The following is a 16,362-nucleotide window of genomic DNA, read 5'->3' on the forward strand; positions in this document are numbered from 1 at the left end:
GGTACACACTGGACAAGTCGCCACCTCATCGCAGGGCCAACACAGATAGACAGACAACATTCACACTCACATTCACACACTAGGGACCATTTAGTGTTGCCAATCAACCTATCCCCAGGTGCATGTCTTTGGAAGTGGGAGGAAGCCGGAGTACCCGGAGGGAACCCACGCATTCACAAGGAGAACATGCAAACTCCACACAGAAAGATCCCGAACCTGGATTTGAACCCAGGACTGCAAGAACTTCGTATTGTGAGGCAGACGCACTAACCCCTCTGCCACCGTGGAGCTGTCTCCGTAGAGTGATTTGCCCTGAAACCGGATTGAAAGGTTTCACGTAGATTGTTAGACGCTAAGTGTTCATTTAACTGCTCCGCAACAATTTTTTCGAGGATTTTTGAAATAAAGGGAAGGTGAGACACCGGTCGGTAGTTTACCATGAGGTCAGGATAGAGGTTAGGTCTTTTAAGGAGAGGATGAATAACCGCTTTTTTGAATGCCTACCGAGGATGTCATAGTGGTTTGTGCAGCCCTTTGAGACACTAGTGATTTAGGGCTATATAAGTAAACATTGATTGATTGATTGATACTGTAAAAAACAAACAAACAGTGGTACAGTTTTTCCAGTTTACAGTAATATGCTGTAAAAACCATTGTAAACTTTATCCTAAAGTCTGTTGTCATTTTTACAGTGTATAATTTTAAAGGTTGTTTACATTGTTTTTTTTTTTTTTTGCAACACAATGTTACTCCTTCCAGTTTAAAATTACGAGATTATTAAAATTATTTTTGGCAACATATATTTACCAAGGTTAAGCGTGTCTTACAATTAAGAAAACACAGTTGTAAAGTATTGAATAATAAAATATTAGAACTGCTCGAATACTACAAAGGCCTGCTAGCGGGCTAACGATAGCACGTTAGCTTCAAACAACAATTCAGCTAGAAAACAAAAATAATGTAAAAAATATACATAATTTATATTACCTCATTATCTGCATGTATCAAAGATGAGTCAAATGCATTCCTACAATTCTTACAGCAGCAAATCTTAAATTAGACTTTTTGTTACGGTGGTTTGGCGGAGTCCGTGTCCACCGTCCATTAATGTCCCAAGGAAACACAAGATGGTCAACAATGGTTCCAAAGATGAGAATATGGCGTCACATTAGTGCCAAAAATCCAAGCGCATAAAAACTGTTATCGCACGCTGATTCTCCACTTCTTGCGCGCCTTTTTGCGTGCGCCAGGTATCTTTGTGCGCGCGCGCGGCGCCTTTTTGCGTGCGCGCGGTGCCTATGTGCGCGCGCGCCGTCTTCGTTTTGGCACTTTGTGGGCGGTTATTCTTACACGGCCCCTCCTGTTATAGGGTTTGTGTTGTCACAACACCCCTTGTGAAATGGTACGTCCCAGCAGCATGAAGGAAGTGGGCGTGTGTGATGTTCTGGCGCCAGTTGAATACAGCCTTACTAGAATATGCACTGGTGTCTCGAGTCTTATTATTCATACACACAAACATGGTGTCAGAAGTGACTAGTACCACACAAAGTCTGGTGGAAGAGTACCGTGTTTCAGAGAGGGACCTGTGAAGACGAGGAAGAAAAGAAAAGAGTGGAACGACGTTAGCAACAAGCTCTGCTAACAACATCAACATGGCTACAAACATCCCGCCACCGGAGGAGATGAAGATAAGTGGCGATCTTGCAAGTAACTGGGAAAACTTCAGAGCAGAATTCGAAGACTTTGTACTTGCTACAGGTTTGCAAAACAAAGCAAAAGAGGTACAAGCAGCCACCTTAAGACGAGTGATGGGCGGGGAATGTCGTCACATATACAAACACAACTTGGGACTAACACCGGAACAAGGAAAGGACGTGACAGTTATTCTCGATGCCTTGGAGGGATATTTCAAGCCAGCTAGAAACGTCATATTTGAGAGGTACGTTTTTGGCACCTGCAAGCAAGATGAAGGGGAGCCCATTGATGCATTTGTAACAAAGTTGAGGGAGAAGGCTGCTTCCTGTGAGTATGGACAACTCAGAGAGGATCTGATAAGAGACAGATTGGTGCTGGGGGTGAGTGATGAAAGCGTGCGCCGCCGTCTACTCAGACAGAAGGATCTCACACTAGCATCAGCCATAGAAATATGCAGAGCTGCTGAGATGACAGACAAGAGGATAAAAACAATCACACAGGACAGGACACTAGAGACAGTGCATGCAACGGATGGCCGGCGGCCGCGAGTCCCTCCCAGGCTGGAACGCTCGAACAGGTTCCAGAATCAGACTCCAGGCACAAGTGAAAACAGCACGTGCAAATTCTGCGGGAACAGGCACAGGCGTGGACGCGACATGTGTCCTGCATTTGGAAAAAACTGTCGCCACTGTGGAACAGCAAATCATTTTGCCAAGGTGTGTATGAAGAGGGGCCAAGCTACACGACAGCTACATGCAGCTGACATGGAGGTACATGAGGACATGGACAGGTCTGACACAGACGCTCACATATACACAGCAGAGTGCATAGGGGCGATTCAGGGTCGGGGGAAGAAATGGTTTGCCAACATAAAAATGAATGGAGGGTCTCAGAGGTGTCAGTTAGATTCAGGTGCTACCTGTGATGTCATGAGCATAAAAGACATGAGGAGACTTGCTCCAGAAGCCAAATTACTACCAAGTCAGACCAAATTAGTACTGTATTCGGGCCAATCGATGCACTCAATAGGCATATTCCAAACAAAGTGTCTAGTGAGGGGAAAAGCACACAAGCTACAATTTGAGATAGTAAGAAGCGGGCAGAGACCCCTATTGTCAGGTGAAACAAGTGAGCGTTTAGGTTTAATGCACTTCACCATTCCAGAGGAGCTGCTTATGGTAGGGCATAGCAATTTAGAGCCACTAACCAGGCAGCACCTTGTGCTGACTTATCATGATGTTTTTAACGAGCCAGTTGAGTCCCTCCCAGGGGATGTTCATTTTGAGCTACATACTGACGTGGCCCCAGTGCAGGCTTCTCCACGTAACGTCCCAGTAGCTCTCAGAGATGCAGTCAAGGCTCAGCTAGACAAATATGAAAAAGAGGGCCATTTAATCTCAGTGACAGAGCCTACTGAATGGATTAGCAACATGGTAATTATAAAACAGCCAGAGAAGTTAAGGATTTGCATAGACCCTAAGTCATTAAATCAAGCCCTAAGGAGGTCTCACTACATAATGCCGACACTTGAAGATGTGTTACACAAGCTTCCCAGGGCTCGCATATTCACACTTGTTGATGCACGAGATGCTTTTTTACAGTGTAAGCTAGACGAGGAGAGCAGTTACACCACCACGTTCTGGACGCCGTGGGGCAGGAAGCGCTGGTTAAAGCTGCCATTTGGGGTGTCTGTGGCCCCAGAAATCTATCAGCGAAAGCAGCATGAGCTACTTGCAGGTTTAAGCGGGGTAGAGCCAATAGCAGATGACATACTGGTGGTTGGTTGTGGGGAGACAGATGAGGAGGCCATACATGACCACGACACAAAACTGTTAGCGCTCATGCAGAGATGCAGGGAGGTTAAGCTGAGGTTGAGTTTAAAAAAACTGCAATTCAGGGTCAGAGAGGTCAAGTTTCACGGACACATTCTCTCGGCAGAGGGGCTCGGAGTGGACCCTGAGAAAAGTAGGGCGGTCCGGGACATGCCTCACCCCGAAGATGCCAAGGCCGTACAACGGTTCATCGGGTTTGTGACATACCTTGCAAGGTTCATGCCACGCCTCTCTGAGGTATGCGAGCCACTACGGAGGTTGTTGGACAAAGAGGTCCCATGGCACTGGCTGCCCAAACACGACGCTGCAGTCGAGGAGGTCAAGCGACTGGTCACAACGGCCCCGATTCTGAGATACTACGACGTGACAAAGCCAGTCGTCATCCAGAGCGATGCGAGTCAGAAAGGACTGGGCTGCTGCCTGATGCAGGAGGGTCAGCCTGTGGGGTACGCGTCGCGGGCGCTAACCCAAACTGAACAGAATTATGCACAAATAGAGAAAGAGTGTCTGAGTATCATGTTTTCGTGCCAGCGTTTTCATTACTATTTGTATGGGCGAGCAGAGATAATAGCAGAAACCGACCACAAGCCGCTCATTTCAATTTTCACAAAACCCCTCCTAACAGCACCCAAAAGGCTTCAGAGCATGCTGCTCACTCTTCAGGCCTACAATCTCAAGGTAGTGTACAGGCCAGGACCTGATATGCATATTAGTGACACACTGAGCAGGGCCACTGCTCCAACACAGGGGACTGACGCTAAATATACAAAGCAGTTTATCTGCTGCCTGCAGAGGGAGCAAGAGGCCACTGAGTTAATAAACCAGGCTGATTACCTGAATGTCACCAGCCAGCGGCTAAACCAGATAAGACTGCACACAGAAGGCGATGGGAACCTTCAGTTATTGAAAGAGGTGGTGATCAAGGGATGGCCAGATCGCCGAGAGGATGCTCCTCTGGCGATAAGAGAATACTGGTCAATTCGGGACGAGATCAGTGCACAGGATGGGGTATTATTCAGAAGCCAGAGAGTCATAATACCAAAATCGTTGCGTGCAGAGATGTTGAAACGCATCCATGCCAGCCATGTAGGAGGAGATGCCTGCTACAGACAAGCCAGGGACACGCTGTTCTGGCCCAACATGCACAGTGAAATCAAGGACTATGTAAGCCAGTGCTCAGCGTGCAATGAATATTCACATGAGCAGCAGCGGGAGACAATGATGTCCCATGCACTTCCTACACGACCTTGGCAGATCCTCAGCATGGATCTGTTCAAACAAGCGGGCAAAGACTTTCTGATTATTGTTGACCATTACTCTGATTTCTGGGAAATAGAGCTGCTTCCAGAACTTTCAGCGGAGACCACAGTGCTGAGGTGCAAGGCTCAGTTTTCACGTCATGGACAACCGGATCGCGTGATAACAGATTGTGGGTCTCAGTTTGACTGTGAGACCTTCAGGAGATTCGCAAAAGAGTGGGACTTTGACCATGTCAAGTCCTCCCCCAGGCACCCAAAATCAAATGGAAAGGCCGAATCGGCCGTGAAGATAGTAAAGGCTCTATGCAAGAAGGCAGCCAGCGCAGGTAATGACCCATGGCTGGCCATTTTACAGTGGAGGAACACGCCCACGGAGGGCATGCTCAGCAGCCCCGCACAGAGGCTGATGTCTCGTAGGCTGAGGACTCCACTCCCAGTCGCTGACACGCTTTTGGAGCCGCGTGTGGTCACTGGGGTCCCAGACAGGCTGCGGATAAAACACCAGACAGCCAAACTCTGGTACGACAAATCAGCCAGGGACCTACCTGAGCTGTGTATTGGACAGGACATAAGGATGAAGCCCCTGCCTGGGGACAGGACGGGCAGGTGGCGAAGAGGAGTTTGTCTACAACAGGTGGGCCCCAGATCGTACCTAGTGGATGTTGAGGGGACATTCTATCGACGTAACCGCGTAGATTTGCGACCAGCGGAGAGGGTCGTGGCCGAGCGCCACCCTGAGCAAAACTGTGTACAGCATAGCTGCCCACCTGATGGGCAACCCAGCGGTACACCCAGCAGAGTAATGGACACTGACACAGGTGTCCAGGCCGTCAGGCCACTCAGGCAGAGTGACCAGCACCAGCCTATGGCTGGACCACCTCCATCAACATCACCACCACCACTACTTTCGCCAGCCGGGCACAGGACGGCAAGTGGCAGGTTGGTGAAAGTGCCTGACAGACTTAATCTTTAGGCACGTCTGAACTCTTGAATTTTGTTGGTTAAAGTATACCTGGTACTGTTTTGTAAAGATTGTTAACATACACACACACAAAAGAATATGGAAAAAAAAAAAAAAAAAAAAAAACAACAACAATGGTTTTCACTGTGTTTGCACTAAGGTTTTCAACAATGTAAAAGTTGGCATCTATAAAAGGGGAGATGTTATAGGGTTTGTGTTGTCACAACACCCCTTGTGAAATGGTACGTCCCAGCAGCATGAAGGAAGTGGGCGTGTGTGATGTTCTGGCGCCAGTTGAATACAGCCTTACTAGAATATGCACTGGTGTCTCGAGTCTTATTATTCATACACACAAACACCTCCTTTCTGATTGGTCAGGCGAAAATCGCTCAGGGCCAATCACAAGCAAATCAGAAGCAAAAAGGCACCACACGCGCGCAAAAATATGTCGCGCACGCGCACGACGTGGAGAATCAGTGCGCGATAACAGTTTTTATGCGCTTGGATTTTTGGTACTAATGTGACGTCATATGAGAACGCCTAAAATGCGTCGAATATATCGTGTAGTATTCTCGCCACACCAACAGGTGGCAGTATAGTATTGTGGACTCACCGCCACCGAACAAAACAGGAAGAAGGGGAAAAAATGGCGATAGGTGTAAAAGATGTTATTGTGGTCATTATGGTTCTTTGTTCCAAAAAATTGTGTACGCGTACACATATAAGTCGTTTAATAGTGTAAACATGATTAATCCCTATTACATTAGTCTGAGTGCACTTTGACGCTTATCGGGCTTAAGCTAGTTTAGCTTGCTAGTTAGCTTAGCTTGTTAGCTGCTAATAAAGACGGGCGGAAGTGATGAAAACACATCGCTAAGCAGAGATCTAGTGTGAGTGTAAAGTGAAAAATGTGCGAAAGAAGGAGAGCAGAGTACGAGGAGGAACTTTGTCCAACAAAAGAGGAGAAGGAGCGACAAAGTCAACTACTGGACGCTGTTTTCAAGAAACATCAAGTTGTGTCACACAAAACAGGTTTGTTTACTTCTTACTCTCACATGTTTACTAACGTCATATTTCATTATTAACACTATATTTTCAATAGATTGTCTATAGTAGAGTTAATTGGCTTGTGAAGTGAAGTGAATTATATTTATATAGCGCTTTTCTCTAGTGACTCAAAGCACTTTACATAGTGAACCCCAATATCTAAATTACATTTAAACCAGTGTGGGTGGCACTGGGAGCAGGTGGGTAAAGTGCCTTGCCCAAGGACACAACGGCAGTGTCTAGGTTGGCGGAAGTGGGAATCGAACCTGCAACCCTCAAGTTGCTGGCATGGCCACTCTACCAACCGAGCTATGCACTGCTTTGTTTTTATATTGTTTATTAAAAGAGACAGTTTCAGACCCACAATATTTATGAGAGGTTGATGTTCCTATATTGTAACCAATATAATTCATAGTGGCAATAAATAAAGTAGTCAACACTTGATTTATTAAAAGAACATAAAAGTGATAAATAAATAAATGGGTTGTACTTGTATAGCGCTTTTCTACCTTCAATGTACTCAAAGCGCTTTGACACTACTTCCACATTTACCCATTCACACACACATTCACACACTGATGGAGGGAGCTGCCATGCAAGGCGCTAACCAGCACCCATCAGGAGCAAGGGTGAAGTGTCTTGCTCAGGACACAACGGACATGACGAGGTTGGTACTAGGTGGGATTTGAACCAGGGACCCTCGGGTTGCGCACGGCCACTCTCCCACTGCGCCACGCCGTCTTTCAGCGTGTCGTAGATGGTATTTTATTGATTGATTGATTGAAACTTTTATTAGTAGATTGCACAGTACAATTGACCACTAAATGGTAACACCCGGATAAGTTTTTCAACTTGTTTAAGTCGGAGGGTCCACGTTAATCAATTCATGGTCTCCAAGTGAATGTGGGAGTTGTGCTCTAAAGAGGAATTATTGATGGAAATACTCCATAAAAACACCACATAGTAAAACATGTTTTTGTAAGAGTTCCCTTTGACCCAGCCAGCTAAAAGACCGTAAAGAAAATTATTTTGTATGACGACGAAACTGGTAAATGGCTTATACTTGTATAGCGCTTTTTTTTTACCTTCAAGGTACTCAAAGCACTTTGGCACTATTTCCACATTCACCCATTCACACACACTGATGGAGGGAGCTGCCATGCAAGGCGCTAACCACGATCCATCAGGAGCAAGGGGGAAGTGTCTTGCTCAAGGACACAACGGACATAACGAGGTTGGTAGTAAATAAATAAATGAGTTATACTTGTATAGCGCTTTTCTACCTTCAAGGTACTCAAAGTGCTTTGACACTACTTCCACGTTTACACACACTGATGGAGGGAGCTGCCATGCAAGGCGCTAACCAGCACCCATCAGGAGCAAGGGTGAAGTGTCTTGCTCAAGGACACAACGGATGTGACGAGGTTGGTACTAGGTGGGGATTGAACCAGGGACCCTCGGGTTGCGCACGACCACTCTCCCACTGCACCACGCCGTCCCTTGTTCTTACTATGCATGCTATGGATGTTTTTAAGTAGCTTTGGAATGAGAATTGATTTATGTTCTTTATACCGCATTTCCTTGAATTGCCGCCGGGGTGTTAATTAATTTAAAACCTCTTCTCACTCCTGCGCTTACCAAAGGCATGCGGTAAAAGTAAGCATGCGCTAATTACTTTAAAACCTCTTCTCACTCCGGCACTTACCAAAGGCATGCAGTAAAAATTTGAGTGTGATGTAAGCTTGAACCTTAAATCCTACTGAATAACTCTTAATCTTCTTCCCTTTATGCGATTTTAAATTCCTGGTATTGAAATCAGCCTCCTCCATTTTGAAAATGATGACAGGGGACGTGTCACTCGTGACGTGACAAGTTTGACCAGGCGGTAATACTAAGCATGCGCTAATTATTTTGGGATGCGAGTTTGACCCGGCAGTAATTCAAGTCAGGCGCATACTGCGACAATTCAAGGAAATACGGTATTTAAGTTATGGTTAGGACTATGTCATTACAAGGTTAAGGTTAGAGATAAGGTTTAAGTGTAATAGGTCGACATGTACACTAAAGAAAATGGTTACACACTTTACACCAGTGAGTGTGAAGATAAGAATGCCTCAATCAATGCTGGCTTGTACTTCTAAAACCTTTTCAAATTCACCACCCCCACCCTCAAAATGTGCAAATCTGTATGTTTTTTTTACTCAGTTTACCACTTTAAAAGTAATATTAGTGGCTGGGTCAAAAGGAAGTCTTTCCCGTGTTTTATTTGCTGTTTCGCTGCACACTTTTAACACAACACACAAAATAAAACAAATAATTTAACCTGCAGATGCATTTGCAACTATAAAGTCAACGAAATCACAAAGGTGAGTTTTGTTGATGTTGACTGCCAGCTAATCGATGCTAACATGCTACGCTAATCGATGCTAACATGATATTTACCGGCGGTGCTAAAGCAGACATGGCACAGAGATGTATGGATAACCTGCAGATGCATTTGCAACGATAAAGTCAACCAAATCACAAAGGTGAGTTTTGTTGATGTTGTTGACCTATGTGCTAATCAGACATATTTGGTCGCGGCGTGACTGCCAGCTAATCGACGGTAACATGCTATTTACTGGCGGTGCTAAAGCAGACATGGCACAGAGATGTATGGATAACCTGCAGATGCAGTGTCAGCCAAAAACAATTTTTCTTAATTACTAATTTACCCGACAGACGTCCAGCAGCCCCCCCACATTAAAGAGGAAGAGGACGAAGTGTGGATCACCCAGGTGGGACCGTGTCTTCTAGGGCAGGAGGAGGCTGATTTCACCAAGTTTCCACTGACTGTTGTCTCTGTGAAGACTGAAGAGCATGAAGACAAACCACCTGAGTCCTCAAAGCTTCATCACAGTCCAGGTAAGCACAACATCCACATATTTTATTCTCAGGGCATTCACTCCATCACAACTGGACTGTTCACTTTGTCTTAGAAGATGTTTGGCCTCTCATCCAAGTCGGCTTCATCAGTTCATGCTCGTAGACTTCAAGTCTTAAATCTAATCATTTGAACTTAAGGACTTAGAATGTCTTAAATTCTATCAAAATATCTTCCTTGAAAGGTCTCAAAAAATTATAATCAACAATATTTTTATTTCAAACAAATACAAAAACTAATTAGCTGTACAGCCCGATCAGAATTTATGGAGCATATTACTTATATGAACAAATCATTCCATTAACTTTAGAATTTGATGCCAGCAACACGTGACAAAGAAGTAGGGAAAGGTGGCAATAAATACTAATAAAGTTGAGGAATGCTCATCAAACACTTATTTGGAACATCTCTCAGGTGTGCAGGCTAATTGGGAACAGGTGGGTGCCATGATTGGGTATAAAAACAGCTTCCTAAAAAAATTCTCAGTCTTTCACAAGAAAGGATGGGGCGAGGTACACCCCTTTGTCCACAACTGCGTGAGCAAATAGTCAAACAGTTTAAGAACAACGTTTCTCAAAGTGCAATTGCAAGAAATTTAGGGATTTCAACATCTACGCTCCATAATATCATCAACCTGTTCAGAGAATCTGAAGAAATCACCGTAAGCGGCATGGTCGGAAACCAACATTGAATGACCGTGACCTTCAATCCCTCAGACGGCACTGTATCAAAAAAACATCAGTCCCTAAAGGATATCACCACATGGGCTCAGGAACACTTCCGAAAACCACTGTCACTAAATACAGTTCGTCGCTACGTCTGTAAGTGCAAGTTAAAGCTCTACTATGCAAAGCGAAAGCCATTTATCAACAACATCCAGAAACTCTGCCGGCTTCTCTGGGCCCGAGATCATCTAAGATGGACTGATGCAAAGTGGAAAAGTGTTCTGTGGTCTGACGAGTCCACATTTCAAATTGTTTTTGTAAATATTCGACATCGTGTCATCCGGACCAAAGGGGAAGGGAACCATCCAGACTGTTATTGACGCAAAAGTTCAAAAGCCAGCATCTGTGATGGTATGGGGGTGCATTAGTGCCCAAGGCATGGGTAACTTACACATCTGTGAAGGCACCATTAATGCTGAAAGGTACATACAGGTTTTGGAACAACATATGCTGCCATCTAAGCGCCGTCTTTTTCATGGACGCCCCTGCTTATTTCAGCAAGACAATGCCAAGCCACATTCAGCACGTGTTACAACAGCGTGGCTTAGTAAAAAAAGAGTGCGGGTACTTTCCTGGCCCGCCTGTAGTCCTGTAGCGTAAAATACGACAGCGGAGACCCCGGACTGTTGAACGACTGAAGCTCTACATAAAACAAGAATGGGAAAGAATTCCACTTTCAAAGCTTCAACAATTAGTGTCTTCAGTTCCCAAACGTTTATTGAGTGTTGTTAAAAGAAAAGGGGATGTAACACAGTGTTGAACATGCCCTTTCCCAACTACTTTGGCACGTGTTGCAGCCATGAAATTCTCAGTTAATTATTATTGGCAAATAAAAAAAATAAAGTTTATGAGTTTGAACATCAAATATGTTGTCTTTGTAGTGCATTCAACTGAATATGGGTTGAAAATGATCTGAAAATCATTGTATTCTGTTTAAATTTGCAATTAACACAATTTCCCAACTCATATGGAAACAGGGTTTGTATATTTAAGAACGTGCACACAAAGCCACACTGGAGGTGACTATGAGGTGCGCATTTTCCGCGCATGCGTACTATGTTGCATTGCCCCGGCGGACGGACGGGGGTCTTAAACGACCGTTGTGTGTGTGCGTGTGTGTGTGTGTGTGTGGTCACAGATAAGCTTAGGGGGGATTTACCCTGGATAACCTTAGTGTAGAAGGGGCCTTAGGCTATATCGCCCATCCATCCATCAATTTTCTACCGCTTATTCCCTTTGGGGTCGCGGGGGGCGCTGGTGCCTATCTCAGCTACAATTGGGCGGAAGGCAGGGTACACTCTGGACAAGTCGCCACCTCATCACAGGGCCAACACAGATAGACAGACAACATTCACACTCACATTCACACACTAGGGACCATTTAGTGTTGCCAATCAACCTATCCCCAGGTGCATGTCTTTGGAGGTGGGAGGAAGCCGGAGTACCCGGAGGGAACCCACACAGTCACGGGGAGAACATGCAAACTCTACAAAGAAAGATCCCGAGCCTGGGATTGAACCCTGACTACTCAGGACCTTCGTATTGTGAGGCAGACGCACTAACCCCTCTTCCACCGTGCTGCCCTTATATCACCCATTCCTTGTAAAAAACAAAAAAGTCCCCCTGCTGCCCTGTGAATAAAGTTGTACATGGCCACGTGTTTTCCCCCCACTTTATTTTGTCCAGTCCGTGTAAACGTACAGAATGCCTCATGTGACTGAGCAAAGCCAGACATTTATAAAGCATGTGTTTGTCTTGTGTCCACACAGAACGTTGTCAACAGGAGCGGATCTTCAGGATGGAGCAGGAGGAGCCCTCCCTCTTGAAAGAGGAAGATGAGGCACCGTGCTTTAAAAAGGAAGAGGAGCACTTACTGGCCGCCGACATTAAAGAGGAGGAGGAGGAACGCAGCATCAGTCAGGAGGGAGAGCAGCTTGAATGGTTGGAGGAGTACCCAGTAACTGGTGTCCCTGTGAAGAGTGAAGATGGTGAGGTCAAAGGTGAAAGTGAGGAGCAGAGAGAGGCGGAGCCTCCAAGCAGCAGCTCAACAGAAGCTGATGGAGACCACTGTGGAGGATCACAAGCAGACAAGCTCTTAGCTCCACTATCAGATAGTGAGGACACAACGTCACACCCTCCTGACACTGATGATGAAGACTCTAAAGATGATAAGACATGTCACGCTGACAACACACACTTCACGTGCTCCCTCTGCGACAAAACTTTTCCTCACCATTGTCGTCTGGAAGCACACATTAGAACACACACTGGAGAAAAACCCTTTTCTTGTTCGATCTGCGGTGAAGGTTGTACTCAAAAGCACATTTTGAAAACACACGCGGGAGTAAAACATTGCATCTGCTCAGTTTGTGGCAAAAGTTTCGCACGGAGTCAACATTTGAAAGTACACATGAGAACACACACCGGAGAAAAACCTTTTACCTGCTCAGAATGCGGTAAATGTTTTTCACGCAAATATAGGTTGAAAGAACACATGAGAATACACACCGGAGAAAACCCTTATACCTGTTCGATCTGCGGAAAAGGTTTTGTAACAAGTACAAATTTAAAAGTGCACACGAGAATGCACACCAGAGAAACACCATTTTCTTGCTCAATCTGTGGTAAATGTTTCGTAACCAGCACGCATTTCAAAGTCCACATGAGAATGCACACCAGAGAAAACCCTTTCACCTGCTCAATCTGTGGTAAAGGTTTTTTACAGAGTAACGATTTGAAAAGACACGCGAGAACACACACTGGTGAAAAACCCTTTACCTGTTCAGTCTGTGGTAAATATTTTGTCCAGAGTCAGTACTTGAAAGTGCACATGAGGATACACACCGGTGTAAAACCTTTTTCTTGTTCAATCTGCGGTAAAGATTTTTCACAGAGACAATGTTTGAAAAGACACACGAGAAGACACACCGGGGAGAAAGTGTTGAGTTGCAGTGTGTGTGGTGAACGATTCTCTTATAAGTACCAGTGTAAGAAACACAAGTGTGCTGGTGAGAACAGCAGCAGCAAATGAAATAAACTGTCAAAACTTTGTTAAATTTGACTTTCTGACAACATCAGCACATATAATATCAATCAATCAATGTTTATTTATATAGCCCCAAATCACAAATGTCTCAAAGGACTGCACAAATCATTACGACTACAACATCCTCGGAAGAACCCACAAAAGGGCAAGGAAAACTCACACCCAGTGGGCAGGGAGAATTCACATTCAGTGGGACGCCAGTGACAATGCTGACTATGAGAAACCTTGGAGAGGACCTCAGATGTGGGCAACCCCCCCTCTAGTGTGAGACATCATTGTTGTGTGTGTAACACTATCTTGTTGATATTCTTCTACCATTTATAAATTAGATACTTTAGATCAGGGGTAGGGAACCTATGGCTTTAGAGCCAGATGTGGCTATTTTGATGACTGCATCTGGCTCTCAGATAATTATATTTATATAGCGCTTTTCTCTAGTGACTCAAAGCGCTTTACAAAGTGACACCCAATATATCTAAGTTACATTTAAACCAGTGTGGGTGGCACTGGGGGCAGGTGTGTAAAGTGTCTTGCCCAAGGACACAACGGCAGTGACTAGGATGGCGGAAGCGGGAATCGAACCTGGAACCCTCAGGTTGCTAGCACGGCCACTCTACCAACCGAGCTATGCCGAGTAACCGCGTTGCTTTGTTGGGTCTGCTCCTGTCTCTGGCCATGCTCCCTCCACCCCAGCGGACGATGGCGTGGAACACCGCAGAGGCCACCACAGTGTATATGTTTATTTTACTTTTTATTCATAGCTTGTATGTAGAAGTGTCTGGTTGTATCTGCTGCTTTAATGTCTTTAATGTCCTCTGTGTTCTTTGATGTTTGATGTTTCCCTCTTACTTACATGTAAGAGGGATGTGTACTATGGCTATGAGTTGTTGTTTTGTTCCCTTGGCCTCAGTCTGCACCCCCACTCCAGGGCCCAGGCTAAGACCGATTTTTTTTTAATTGTATTTTAATCTTCTATTCTTCCACCCCCCCTGTTTACCTGTATGTCATCTTTTTTGTAAGGGGCGCTGGAAGCCGGCAGACCCGTCAGCGATCCTGTTCTGTCTCCCTGTAATGTTTGTCTGATCTTGAATGGGATTGTGCTGAAAATTGTAATTTTCCTGAAGGAACTCTCCTGACGGAATAAATAAAGTACTATCTAATCTAATCTAATACTCTTCCATATCAGTAGGTGGCAGTCGGTGGCTAATTGCTTTGTAGATGTGGGAAACAGCGGGAGGCAGAGTGCAGGTAAAAATGTGTCTAATGCTTAAACCAGGGGTAGGGAACCTATGGCAATCATCTGGCTCGCAGATAAATCTTAGCTGACATTGCTTAACACGATAAGTAACGGATAATTCCTCTGGTAATCACAGTGTTAAAAATAACGTTCAAATTATAAAACATTCTCATGCATTTTAATCCAACCATCCGTTTCCTACCGCACCTGTTCAAGATGTCGCATTAATGGTAAGAAGTATTACATGTATTATTGGTTAACTTTTATAATATCAATGTTGTTAAAAAGAATAAGAGACTTCTTATACTCTACAAATGTTGGTCATACTTAAAAATGCACACATTTAGTTGTATTCAGTGTTGAAAAATGTTATATGGCTCTTACGGAAATACTTTAAAATATTTGGATTCTTGGCTCTCTCAGCCAAAAAGGTTCCCGACCCCTGCTTTAGATCAAGGGTCTCAAACTCAATTCACCTGGGGGCCACTGGATGCAGAGTCTGGGGGAGGCTGGGCCGCAAGAAAAGATTTCTTCAAGAGTCTCCCGGGAAAATCGGGAGGTTTGGCAAGTATGAGTATTGGCGTTGAATGCCGTGTTGCATAAAACCGGCGGGCCAGCTCTAATGTTGATTTGATATTGCCTCAAGGGCCAAACAAAAAATTACACGGCGGGCCAAATTTTACCCGCGGGACAGAGTTTGACACCCATGCCATAGATCAGGGGTCGGGAACATTTTTGGCTGAGAGAACCAAAAAGCCAAATATATTTCCGTAAGAGCCATATTTTTTTTTTCAACACTGAACACAACTAGAAACGTGCATTTTTAAGTAAGACCAACATTTCTAGAGTATAATAGGTCTCTTATTCTTTGTAATAATGTTATCGAGCCAACTGTGGAGGGGGCGTAGCCTGCGGGCCTGCAGCGAACTAGGGTGTGCCAGGACCGGCCTCGAAATCAGCGACAGGTGCGTAAATGGCCCACCTGGGCCTTGTTATCTAATCACCTGTCACTCTGTTATAAGCAGCAGCTAGGACAGGGGCCGGGAACCTTTTTGGCTGAGAGAGCCATGAAAGCCAAATATTTCAAAATATATTTCCGTGAAAGCCATATCATATTTTTTAACACTGAATACAACTAAATGCGTGCATTTTTACGTAAGACCAACATTTTTAGATATAAGTCTCTTATTCTTTTTAATAACATTGTTATTCTGAAGCTAACCAATAATAAATAAAATGTCATGTCTGTTGATCATGTTTTTGTTTGGCCATATGCTGTTTGTCCTTTGGACTCTTTAAGTTCCTGTTTTTTTTTCCACTCCCTTGTCTGGTTTCCTTGGTTACTCATTTTGTCCACCTGTCTCTGGTGGACAAAATGCCCGCTCACCTGCTTCCCGAGCACTAATCAGAGGCAGTATTTAAGCTCGTCTTTGCCAGTCAGTCGCCCTGTGCTGACTTGTTTCTCGCCTTGCCATAGTTTCGTGCTTCATGCCATGCCAAGTAAGTTTTGTTTGATTTATGTTCTTAGTCTGTTTATGCCTTAGCTTTCTTCCTTAGCCCAAGTTGTGCCTCCACTGTGAGCGATTTTTGTTTGTATCTTTTTTTAGTTTAAATTAAATCATGTTTTTACCTAAATG

At 44.7% G+C, this 16,362-nt stretch overlaps 3 protein-coding genes across 9 annotated transcripts in view; 1 reads left to right on the forward strand and 2 right to left on the reverse strand.

Annotated features, from left to right (window-relative positions):
• The window catches only part of LOC133541992 (zinc finger protein 771-like), a 14,155-nt gene extending 12,806 nt beyond the window's left edge, over positions 1-1,349 (reverse strand). The window contains exon 1 of the mRNA XM_061885751.1: positions 988-1,349. The gene's annotated coding sequence lies outside the window, so the exon portion shown is untranslated. The remainder of the gene's footprint in view (positions 1-987) is intronic.
• The window catches only part of LOC133542443 (zinc finger protein 2-like), a 272,490-nt gene that overhangs the window by 144,442 nt on the left and 111,686 nt on the right, over positions 1-16,362 (reverse strand). The gene's annotated exons all lie outside the window — the stretch shown is intronic.
• On the forward strand, positions 6,219-13,492 carry LOC133542479 (gastrula zinc finger protein XlCGF28.1-like). 2 transcript variants are annotated; one of them, XM_061886659.1, is made up of 3 exons: positions 6,219-6,779; positions 9,516-9,698; positions 12,212-13,492. In XM_061886659.1, the coding sequence occupies exons 1-3, from the start codon at positions 6,656-6,658 to the stop codon at positions 13,471-13,473; spliced, it is 1,569 nt and encodes a 522-aa protein (XP_061742643.1). In that variant the 5' UTR covers positions 6,219-6,655; the 3' UTR covers positions 13,474-13,492. The 2 variants fall into 2 exon arrangements, with proteins under 2 accessions (XP_061742643.1, XP_061742644.1); XM_061886660.1 differs by lacking the exon at positions 9,516-9,698.

The sequence above is a fragment of the Nerophis ophidion genome, linkage group LG24 (genome assembly GCF_033978795.1).
Source record: "Nerophis ophidion isolate RoL-2023_Sa linkage group LG24, RoL_Noph_v1.0, whole genome shotgun sequence".
Lineage (NCBI taxonomy): Eukaryota > Metazoa > Chordata > Actinopteri > Syngnathiformes > Syngnathidae > Nerophis > Nerophis ophidion.

Coding starts and splice junctions, on each gene's coding strand:
- LOC133542479 (XM_061886659.1), top strand. CDS start 6,656: ATGTGCGAAAGAAGGAGAGCAGAGTACGAGGAGGAACTTTGTCCAACA. Junction 6,780..9,515: donor AGTTGTGTCACACAAAACAG/GTTTGTTTACTT, acceptor TTTACCCGACAG/ACGTCCAGCAGCCCCCCCAC. Junction 9,699..12,211: donor AAAGCTTCATCACAGTCCAG/GTAAGCACAACA, acceptor GTGTCCACACAG/AACGTTGTCAACAGGAGCGG.